General features: G+C 42.4%; 1 protein-coding gene across 1 annotated transcript in view; it reads right to left on the minus strand.

Moving 5' to 3' along the window:
- The window catches only part of SSPN (sarcospan), a 29684-nt gene extending 18566 nt beyond the window's left edge, over positions 1–11118 (minus strand). The window contains exon 1 of the mRNA XM_063308134.1: positions 10712–11118. Within this exon, the coding sequence (XP_063164204.1) occupies positions 10712–10984 (273 nt within the window). The 5' untranslated portion in view covers positions 10985–11118. The remainder of the gene's footprint in view (positions 1–10711) is intronic.
- Positions 11119–12365: the final 1247 nt, after the last annotated feature.

Here is a 12365-nt window from a genome sequence, read left to right on the forward strand (position 1 = left end):
AGTGAACTGAAATGGACTGGAATGGGCCACTTCACATCAAATGACCACCAGATCTACTACTGTGGACAAGAGGACCACAGAAGCAATGGAGTAGCCTTCATAACTAATAGTAAAGTGGCTAAAGCAGAGCTTGGATACAATCCAAAAAACGATAGAATGATCTCAATTCGAATTCAGGGCAAGCCATCTAACATCACAGTGATCCAAATATACGCCCCAACCACAGATGCTGAAGAAGGTGAAGTAGAGCATTTCTATGAGCATCTGCAGCACCTACTAACGCCTAGAGAGATGTTATTTTCATCACAGGAGACTGGAATGCTAAGGTGGGCAGTCAGATGACACCTGGAATTACAGGTAAGCATGGCCTGGGAGAACAAAACGAAGCAGGACAAAGGCTGATAGAATTTTGCCAAGACAACTCACTCTGCATAACAAACACTCTCTTCCAACAACCTAAAAGACGGCTTTATACATGGACTTCACCAGATGGACAACACCGAAATCAGATTGACTACATCCTTTGCAGCCAAAGGTGGCAGACTTCTATACAGTCGGTAAAAACAAGACCTGGAGCTGACTGTAGTTCCGATCATGAACTTCTTCTTGCACAATTTAGGATCAGACTCAAGAGATTAGGGAAGACCCACAAATCAGCTAGATATGAGCTCATTAATATCCCTAAGGAATATGCAGTGGAGGTGAAGAATAGATTTAAGGGACTGGACTTAGTAGATAGGGTCCCGGAAGAACTCTGGACAGAAGTTCACAACATTGTTCAGGAGACGGCAACAAAATACATCCCAAAGAAAGAGAAAACCAAGAAGGCAAAATGGCTGTCTGCTGAGACACTAGAAGTAGCCCAAGAAAGAAGGAAGGCAAAAGGCAACAGTGATAGGGGGAGATATGCCCAATTAAATGCAAAATTCCAGAGGTTAGCCAGAAGAGATAAGGAATTATTTTTAAACAAGCAATGCGCAGAAGTGGAAGAAGACAATAGAATAGGAAGGACAAGATACCTCTTCCAGAAAATTAGAAACACTGGAGGTAAATTCCAGGCAAAAATGGATATGATCAAAAACAAAGATGGCAAGGAGCTAACAGAAGAAGAAGAGATCAAGAAAAGGTGCCAGGAATATACAGAAGACCTGTATAGGAAGGATAACAATATTGGGGATAGCTTTGATGGTGTGGTCAGTGAGCTAGAGCCAGACATCCTGAAGAGTGAGGTTGAATGGGCCTTAAGAAGCATTGCTAATAACAAGGCAGCAGGAGACGATGGCATCCCAGCTGAACTGTTCAAAATCTTGCAAGATGATGCTGTCAAGGTAATGCATGCTATATGCCAGCAAATTTGGAAAACACAAGAATGGCCATCAGATTGGAAAAAATCAACTTATATCCCCATACCAAAAAAGGGAAACACTAAAGAATGCTCAAACTATCGAACAGTGGCACTCATTTCACATGCCAGTAAGGTAATGCTCAAGATCCTGCAAGGTAGACTTCAGCAATTCATGGAGCGAGAATTGCCAGACGCACAAGCTGGGTTTAGAAAAGGCAGAGGAACTAGGGACCAAATTGCCAATATCCGCTGGATAATGGGAAAAGCCAGGGAGTTTCAGAAAAACATCTATTTCTGTTTTATTGACTATTCTAAAGCCTTTGACTGTGTGGACCATAACAAATTGTGGCAAGTTCTTAGTGGTATGGGGATACCAAGTCATCTTGTATGCCTCCTGAAGAATCTGTATAACAACCAAGTAGCAACAGTAAGAACAGACCACGGAACAACGGACTGGTTTAAGATTGGGAAAGGAGTATGGCAGGGCTGTATACTCTCACCCTACCTATTCAACTTGTATGCAGAACACATCATGCGACATGCTGGGCTTGAGGAATCCAAGGCTGGAGTTAAAATCGCTGGAGGAAACATTAACAATCTCAGATATGCAGATGATACCACTTTAATGGCTGAAAGTGAAGAGGAACTGAGGAGCCTTATGATGAAGGTGAAAGAAGAAAGTGCAAAACCGGCTTGTAGCTAAACCTCAAAAAAACCAAGATTATGGCAACCAGCCTGATTGATAACTGGCAAATAGAGGGAGAAAATGTAGAAGCAGTGAAAGACTTTGTATTTCTAGGTGCGAAGATTACTGCAGATGCTGACTGCAGTCAGGAAATCAGAAGACGCTTAATCCTTGGGAGAAGAGCAATGACAAATCTCAATAAAATAGTTAAGAGCAGAGACATCACACTGACAACAAAGGTCCGCATAGTTAAAGCAATGGTGTTGCCCGTAGTAACATATGGCTGCGAGAGCTGGACCATAAGGAAGGCTGAGAGAAGGAAGATCGATGCTTTGGAACTGTGGTGTTGGAGGAAAATTCTGAGAGTGCCTTGGACTGCAAGAAGATCAAACCAGCCCATCCTCCAGGAAATCAAGCCAGACTGCTCACTTGAGGGAATGATATTAAAGGCCAAACTGAAATACTTTGGCCACATAATGAGAAGACAGGACACCCTGGAGAAGATGCTGATGCTCGGGAGAGTGGAGGGCAAAAGGAAGAGGGGCCGACCAAGGGCAAGGTGGATGGATGATATTCTAGAGGTGACGGACTCGTCCCTGGGGGAGCTGGGGGTGTTGATCAACAGGAAGCTCCGGCGTGGGCTTGTCCATGAAGTCAGGAAGAGTCGGAAGCGACTGAACAAATAAACAGCAACAACAAAGCCCTTAGAATATCTCTAGCTAAACTGCAGCTACTTTATGAAGATGATAGCTTTAACCTACTAGATTATCAACTATATCGTTGGGCTTTAATATTATCATTTATATTCCTTTGGAATGAGACTTATTATGATTACTTTCCTCTTTGGGCCCATTTGGAGAGCAAGTCTGTAATTCCTTGGAAAACTTGGCAAGTTTTAGGGTCCAGGTATACTAAATGAGAATCTTCACTTCCTGCTGTGAAAGCTGTTAGATACTTGGCTATGAAGAGGTAAGTGGGTATATTTTGATCCTGAATCACATGAGAAATTGACGCTGTGATATAATTCAAACTTGAAAATAGCAGAAAAGATGATCTTTTGGAATGCTTGGGCTAAACAAGGGACTACATGTAGTCCTTGACTTGTGACCATTCATTTAGCGACTGAAGTTACAACAGTGCTGAAAAAGCAACTTGTAATTGGGCCTTGCACTTACGACCGTCCTGGCATCCCTGTGGTCACATGGTAAAAATTTAGGCACTTGGCAACCGGCTCATACTTATGATAGTTGCAGCGTTCCAGGGTCACATGATCGCCATTTACAACCTTCCTGGCCAGCTTCTGATGAGCAAAGTCAATGGGGGAAGCTGGATTTGCTTAATGACCATGGTGATTCGCTTAATGACCATGGCAAAAAAGGTCGTAAAATTGGGTGTGACTCACTTAACAACTGCCTCACTTAGCAACAGAAGTTCCAATCCTAAGTGTGGTTGTAACTTGCGGACTACCTGTAATACTTTAAAACAGTTGATTTTTAATGGTTGTTTTGAGAGATTTTGTCTCAAGTTTGACTTATCTTCAGTATATGTTTGGCAATATATATATCTGAAACATGTATTAACTAAAAAGCATGGCCCGGATGCTTTTGCAGTTTCAGAGGTCCCTGCAATTCTAGCTTTTTGAAAAGATGCTGTGCTTGAATAGAAATCAACAATTCAATTTTATAAGGTATTAAAATGTGAAATTAAATTTGTATGAGTTATATATTTGATCCATGGAAAGAAAAATTGAAATATCCAATTTTGGAAAATCAATGGGTCCTGGTGTTAAACCATGTGCAAAACACTTCCTACGACTTATGCTATCCATGAGGCATTTTTGGCTCTATACAGCCTGGGTTATAGGAAAGAGGGTAATTCTACATAACTGGAAAGAAAGTTAATTTGCTTATTTTAAGGAATAGATCCAGCATATGAATTCGTTACCTATTTTTGAAAAATGTATGTGTTGCTGTATGGTCTAGATTTAGTGATCGGCTTAACAACTGAATTAATTCTATATTGGTATTTATATTTACTCATATTGATCCTACTGATCTTTGAGTTATTGTTGTTATGTTATGTTTATTTCCTTTTAAGTTGGGTCTTTTCTTTAGAGTATAATCACTGTTTAATGTAGATTCTTTTCTTTTGCATTTCAACATTTTAACAAAATTAAGAATTTAATTAAGAAATTACGAAAACATAGATGTATTTATTTAGTATCCTTTTAACACTACTCTATAGCTGACATTGCTTGATGGCCTACACTAAAAGATCAAAGCCGTAAGAAGTAGTATTTTGTATATATAGCATTCATTCTGTACACCATTTAGAAGATTTTCACGAAGGCTACCAGATCTGGTTGCAAAAATCTGAATGACCACCAGAGGGCGGCCAAGAGGCACAGAACATTCTAACTCTTTGCCACCATGAAGTCACACAAATGTTTTCAAATCCAGACTGGATAGCCTTACTTTCAGTATCTCACATCTGCTCCAACTGAATGAAATCCAAAATGTTGATGAAAATTCAAATGAACCCCAATCAAAAAGAACACCAGCCAACCCCCGCCCCCCCCTACAATTTCCTGAAACGGACTATATCTCATACTGGGATATATGCAGTATTATTCATAATACATTCTTCAGGGATTTTTATTTCAAGGGCTATCAGAAATATTTCCATTTTCAAACTGTTGAAAATATTCTACAAATATTTTTCATTCTTTACACTGTTTTTTTCTTTTAGCATTTGGGGGAGGAAAATATAATAGGGATGAATGCAAAATGCTGGGCAAAAATAACAGAGTCACTTCAGTTTGGGGGTTCTTGCACTGAGATTCTTGCCTCAATAAAAGGCAGGTTAAACTGTTCATTGAGGAAGATAAAGAGGCATTCTAGAATACCCTTGACTTGGGGATCAGATTTTTCCAGAACCACCAGTATTTTAGTTGACCTCTTTTGGAAAACTGGAGACATAGGAACACCCCAGAAGTCTTTTCCGCTGGTGTAAGATTCATCAGGAGAGGCCAGGAGTGTTTAAAAAAGAAAATAAAAATCAAGATTGCAACCATGCCTACCATCTTTCTCACTCCCCCAAATGGACACCCCAGCTTCAGAGAAGCACGCAGAGAACAGCCTACCTTCATAAGACTTGTAAAATTATACATGATGCTATTTTGAGTCCCATAAACCATTTGCTATGGCCCACAATCAAGAAATCAAAATGAATCCGAACCACAAATTCAGCGCAAACAACTGTGATCTGAACTCGCCGTCAACCTCTCTCACTTGAACTGAAACCAATTCATAAACCTGAAACCAGTTAAGGAAACTGAAACCAGAATAATCCTAGCAAAAACAAAAAAGGTAGCCTCTTCCAGTGAAGTGATGCAAAAATCAGCTGCCCGGACTAATTTTTTTTTTTGAATGCAAGCTAAGAAAAGGCCCTGCTCATTTAGCTAATAATTTTACTGCTGATTTGAAAGAGGAAAGTTTAGGGTTTTAAGGTTGTTGCTGGGACCTGTCCCATACCTCTCTCACACACACGACGTAATACAGCCACATAAGCACACACTCCGTTCCCCATCTCTCTTATCTTTAATGGCTTTCAGACTAGTTCAGACAGCATACAAGTGAACATCCCAAGAAATTTGTAATTTGGCCAGAAGAATGCCACTACTGTATAGTCTATTCTTAGATTCATATGAATGAACCATATCTCAGTAAAGCTGAAATTCTCTTTACTAAAAGAGAGGGAAAAGAAAAAACACGATTATCCGATAGAAATGTAACCCTCTGAAGGTGTAAAGGTTCTATTTACTCTAATAAGAAGTTCAAACTTCCCAAGACTGATGATCCACTCAGATGTACTGTAAGTAAATAAGCAAAAACATGGTCACTAATTGTAACAAAGTATGCACATTCTATTGTTAGCATTTTTGTGCATTTAAGCATAAATATTAGTTTTAATGTATTAGCATAACAGTTATTTAGTCTTATTGATTTCATAGATTTAATGCTCATTATTTTATGTTACATTTTATTACTGTATTCATAGTTGTATCAATGCTTTGTTGTATCCTACTATATTTTATTGTGCGATTTCCTGGCTGTTGGCTGAAATAAAGTTTCTCTCTCTCTCTAGGTCCCAGAGAAAATGGGTAGTCTCTACTATGAAAAAGGTCCAGTTAGAAAATCAGTCTAAAAATATCAGCCATAAGGGACATAGTTTTCATGTCCATTGTTAATACAGTCATTCAATCCAACTGGGTAAACTTCAGCAGCTCCAAAACAGGAACAGCCTAGGAATTTCCTAGTTTAGCTCTTCAAGGTAAGGGAGGTCAGACCTGATTCATATTTGGATGGGTAACCACTGAGATATTCTCAGGGGGTTGATTTGAAAAACAGAAACCCAGAATAAGGCAATGAGAAACCACACCCATGTTGTTGCCAAGAAAAGAACGTGTCCATGAAGTCAACGATAGTCAAGTTCAACTCAAGGACAATTCTTATCTGCATTAGAATTCTATTTAACCCTGTGGGTAAATCATGCATACAAATATACCAAAGATAACACACATACATTGATGGATGGACACACACACACAAACATACACACACACACAGAGCTTTTAGTGAATTGATGAGTCTGTGTTATCTATCTGAAGTAGCAATGTCAAATGTAGGGCTCAATGGGAAGCTGGAATAGTCACTCCTTAAACAAAAAAGTAATTCATCTTGAGTTCATCTATAGATTGTCTCCATAAATAAGCTATTGTTTTCTTCAAGTTTTAAATCAAGTTTTACCCTCCTTCCCACAAAGGAAAGGAAAGGATAATGTATTTTAGTCCCAGTTTTATCATGCTGGGAACATTTCACTCTCATTGGTTCACTGCCTCAATTTCTCTTTCTTCATGTAAAGGACTAAAGCCCTTGACATCTTTTTTCCGCCCATCGTAGAACCCTGTGACTGTTTTGCCACTAAGAAAGTTCTCTTCAATAAATCAGGCTTTATTTAGCACATTAGCTCTTCCCTTTCATTCCTCTGTCATAGGGTGTTAACAACATCTACAGGGACAAAGTCACTCCTTGGGTATGGCTAACAAGATTTCCTGGTGATGAGTTTAGTTTATTATCACTAGCCAACTTCCCTTTCCCAAAAAAGTTGAAAAGGTCTTCAGAATCCTTTCATGGCAGCTGAAGTGGGCTGTAAATTACATACTGTGGTGGAATAGGGAAGCTAAGTGCACTTGAAATAGAGAGAGAGAGAGAGATGATGATGGAAGTTAGGTAGGTAGGTAGGTAGGTAGATAGATAGATATAAAGACGATAGATTAAAGTGAGAGAAAAGGGGGGAAGGAGAAAAATATAACTCGACAGCTAAATGACAGATAATTCAATGAGCCAAGTAAATGGGATGCTGCTAAAATAAGCACTTTCTGCTGGTATTTCACAACTACGTCCCTAAGTTCTGCTCTGCTGCAAGAAAGGGACTGTTGCCCATGTCTGTGTTAATAAGTGAATACCAAAATGAAACACAGTCCACTCCAGAATACAAGCAAATTATTTTGGGTGCTGGACAGACACCATCCTACTTTCCCCTCTTTAATGCTATGCAATCTGTTAGACTGAGTTTATCATCACCTGAAATGAAGGAAGGCAGTTTCAGATGCCAGAGCACAAGGTATTTTCAGGAGTGTGTAGGAAGATATTAAGATAACTCTTGTGATTATATTTTAACACATTCCTTTTACTTCTTCATTGAAAAGTATCTATCTACCTGATCATTTCAAATTTTAATCCACACCTTGGAAAGCATTCCCTTTCCAGATGGGGCTGTGTAGCAACTGGGTAACCTCCCAAAATAACATGAAGTGACACCATTAAAGAGGTCCTAGAGCAGTTGCTGGGGAATTCTGGGAGTTGAAGTCCACGTGTCTTAAAGTTGCCGAGTTTCCTAGAGGAAAGGCCCCACCTGAATTAGCCACCAACTGGTTGCCTTCAGCTAGACTCTTCTGGTGAAGGTATACTTTAATATACCATGGCCATAGTATGGGAGATAGCTACATCAGATGGCTTTTCCTTCATTTATCAACCCCAAGTTTGAATGGGGCTTCCCTGGCAAGATTACAGAGGTCTCTCTGGCCTATATTACACCTCATCTTTCTGTCCTTGCCTCAAACTCTTGAGATGTACCTTACAAAAATGGACCATCTTCCCCTTCATAGGCAGATAAAACAACCAATAATGATGTCACATGTGCAATGACATCATCATGCAAATGATTACCAATTTTATGATGTCATCACATATATGGCATCACTTGCCTTTCCCCATCTCCTTGGAGACACCGATGTTCTTAGCCCACTCTGTCTGAGGGAAAAGCATTTTGAATGTACGGTAAGAAGCCGCACCCTGGGGTGCCTTAACATAGCATGAAATTAGATCTAGGTTGAGATGACATGAGATCTCCTTGGGCTAATTTTATGATGCACAGAAGCAATGAACTGGACGAGATGGAAGCTCTAGTAAGATGGTAAATACAGCTGTTCTTCTCCCTCCCCATCCCCCACCTCCACTATTTTGACAATGGGCTCTTCGGAGCCTGTTTTGATCTGCAATAATCTCACCATGTTCATGTCTACAATGTGTAGTTGTGCAGTGATTGTAAAATGTATGTATGTATGTATGCATGTGTGTGTGTGTATATATATATATATATGTATTTCACTAAACTCCCTTTTTCAGACATCAAGATATTTAAACCAAATCTCCATCCCTAAAATTAGGAGAGCACTAATCCCAGAATGTTTTAACACACTTCCAAGAGCTGTCCTTGAAGGAAAGTTCAGAAAAATCCCTTATTCTTTAAGGCTCTGTCCTTGTGGTTGAAAATACCATTCACGTATTGCTGCATTGCCATTTCATAAAAATGCATGGCTACATTTCATATCTCCCTTATTAATTAAATTTCCAGGTCATTCAGATTTATTTCATCTACAGTTGTTGTTAGCCAACCCGTATGATTCATTTCTTTGAACATGACCAGATGTTGTTTTATTGTTTGTAAAACCTGCTGTAACCAATTAATTAAACTAATTATTGTTTATTTCTACCTCCTTTAAATGGTATTCTGGTCATTGACTGCAATAAAGCACTGACTGAGTGTGCAAGATCTAAGTTTCAATATCCACTGAACTATGAATGGAGCATTTATTATTTCTCAACCTACCCTATTTCATCAAATCGTTACAAGGATTTAAGAAGTATGGAGAATGGGGTTGGGTAACCTGATGCTTTCCAGACGTTTTGGCGTTCACTTGCCAAGAGCAAAGGACTGTGAAGTATTTGGCTGGCCTACAATGGTGTTGGAATTAGGGAGAAAATATACTACTTTAAGACCGATACAACTAAGCATGAGCTGGGGATGAGACAAAGGTAATGTCATGGGAGCACAGCAGAAAAATGAGGTTGCCCTAACCCTCAGTAATGGATGGGAGTGGGGAAGGGGAAGGAAAATAAAGATGGAACATGGGCTGGAACCCCCCCCACCCCATCCTCATGTTGCCCTTGTCCCATTTGATGTGCCTCTAGCTAATATAATAAACACAGCCCACCATGGCTTGTAGGTCAACCGTCAAATTAAAAAAAAAAAATTGGGAGGTGCAGAGACCCAATCAGGTTATAATCAGATGGAGTTACATGTGTCGGCAAATAACTCAAGTGTTGAGCAGAACACAGGCCAGGATGTATTAAATATATATAGAAAAACTGCTCAAGTTACACTCCACATATGTGCTCACTCCCCCCCCCCCCCCATTTAATCAACATAAATCAGTTCTGAGATATGACCAAGCTTGAGATTGCCAAGCAGCATTACATGTTTCGACACAATGACAAATTGCCTTCTTGGCTTTCTACTCATGCCGCCAAGCCTCCGAGATAGCACACTGTTGGTGCTTTCCAGTCTGGGGGTCCCCTCTAACCCAGGGCCTTTCCCAAACTCGGCAAACACCAAAGCGTGGTGCGTTGAGGCCAAGAATGTACCGGCCAGGAAGGACCAAGAAGCCAACTTGTTAAATCACAGCCTTATTGCCAACTCAACATAAAAATTCACCTCTTCAGGTCCCCAGGTTAGAGATCATGGGATCCCCTTTAAAACGTTCACGCCTTTCTCTGATCTGCCTGTGGCTCTGTAGGAAGTCTGGCACAAGGGAGACCCCTGTCCAGCTAACATAGCTGGGCAACTGGGGTAAATACGTTAAATGTAGAGCAAGGAAAGAAGAAATCTAGGTGTTTTCCCATAGCTCAAGGTCTATGGTGCCACATCTCTTTGCACTGCAGGAGCCTTTCCTTAGAACAGTGCTCCTCAACCTTGGCAGCTTGAAGACGGGTGGACCTCAACTCCCAGAATTCCCCAGCCAGCATGGCTGGCTGGGGAATTCTGGGAGTTGAGGTCCACCCGTCTTCAAGCTGCCAAGGTTGAGGAGCACTGCCTTACAACATGTACAGTACCGCTCCCAACCAAACCATGCCCTGCGGAGCTTGTTAGCTGAGGCCAGGAACAACACGGGCGTAGTAGCGCATGCAGTCCGTTAGTCTGGGGGCAGCGGCCCATGCAAGCCGACACTGCTGGTGGGGACGGCGCCCCGGATGGTAGAAACCGCCTGGAATGCTTACAAGCGCGCCAGCCCAATACGGAGTCTCCCTGAGCAGAAGCGAAGGGCTGAAGTCGGCCATCAAAAAGGCCAGGACTGTGATAGAGACGCCCAACACCAGCTGCAGCAAAGCCACCAGCAACGGGAACCGGCAGCCACAGCACGTGTGGACGTCCTCTTCCTGGCCCGCCTTGGCATCGCCGGGGCGGCTCGTCTGGTCCGCCGCCGCCTTGCCAGGGGCGCCGCCTTTCTCTTTTCCAGGGGGGCTCGGAGCTGGCTTGTCTTTCGGTCTCATCTCGACGCACCCCGGGCCGGGCGAGGCAGCGCCGGCGGGCGTTGCAGCTGCGCCTTCGGCTTGGCTTGGCTTCTTGCGATCGCCCCCGGGCCGCCTCCGCCCGCCGCGCGCGCCGCCGCCTGCCTCGTTCCTCCGCTTTGAAGAGTCTGAACAAATATGGGAAATCTTTGGAGGGGGCCGTCAGAGTTTCCGAACGCCACATATAGCCCGCGAAGAGGGGGGCTGCGAGGGGGTAGCGGACGGACGGCGGCTCGCCGGCTTGGGCGTTGGTCGGCGAGTTGCTGTGGGCTTGGAGGGGGTTGCACGTGAGAACGCGCGCTGCGGGCGGAGGCTCCGATCGCCGCGCACCGGGGGCGCGAGGAGCTGGCAAGGACAAGGGCGGGTGGGGATGCGACCCCGGTTTGGGGATTTGCCCAGTCCTCCCGGGAGGACGCTGAGCCTGTCCCGTGAGAGCCAGAAGAGATTTACCCGGGAGCTTGGACGAGTCGACCGAAGGATCCCCTCCCTGAAAGTATTTCGCGTGTTTTCTTCGGCGCTCGGAAGCAAACGGGGGAGGGGTTGCGCGCCCAGGGTGGAAATAAAAAAGTAGGGGATGGGAAGGAGTTGGGCATTTCAAAGGAGGGGGGTGGGGAGGGAACATCCTTTGTTATATTAGGTTGCAGAGAACATGAAAACATTTTAAAAGTGCATTTATTTATGATGGCCTTTATATTGTAACAAAATCATCAGGTGGATCAACATAAACAATAAAACCTTAGGGCTTGCCTCCACAACTGCGAATTAACTTTAATATGCAGTCCAAACAGAAAATTTGCAGAGAGAGTTTTATTTTCTTGCAAATCTCTAGGCGGGAACTTTTTATTAAGGTGTCGGATTATTTATTTAATCCCCTCCCCTCATCTGTTTCACTTCCACTACTTGCTCACTACTTTCTCACTCTTAAACATTTTTAGTGTTTGCACATTCCTTCCCATTGGACTGGTTCCTCTTTGAACACTATTTTGTCTTCACAGCAACCCTGTGAGGCAGGTTAGGAGTGAGGGAGAGAGAGAAAAAAATGACTTGCCCAAATAACCTGATAAACTTCAAGGCTGAACTGACAAAATAGGGATATTTGGGGGGGAAACGGGAAACTAAAAGAAACATTTGGAAAAGCAGTGGAGAAGCGTTGGTTCGGGATGAAGAGAGAGAGAATACAGGTAAGTCTACTCACCTTAGAGACAGGTTGGGGTGTTCACAGGGTGTGGTCAAAAATCTCAAGATGTGCAACCCACATAACAAATACAGGTTCAGTTGCACCATTGTGGCTGCCATCTTGACTTTTTTGACCACACCCTGAGGATACTCCTGTAACAAGTGCCTCTTCTGAATAGATAATCTC

This window comes from Candoia aspera, chromosome 7 (genome assembly GCF_035149785.1).
Source record: "Candoia aspera isolate rCanAsp1 chromosome 7, rCanAsp1.hap2, whole genome shotgun sequence".
NCBI classification, from domain to species: Eukaryota; Metazoa; Chordata; class Lepidosauria; order Squamata; family Boidae; genus Candoia; species Candoia aspera.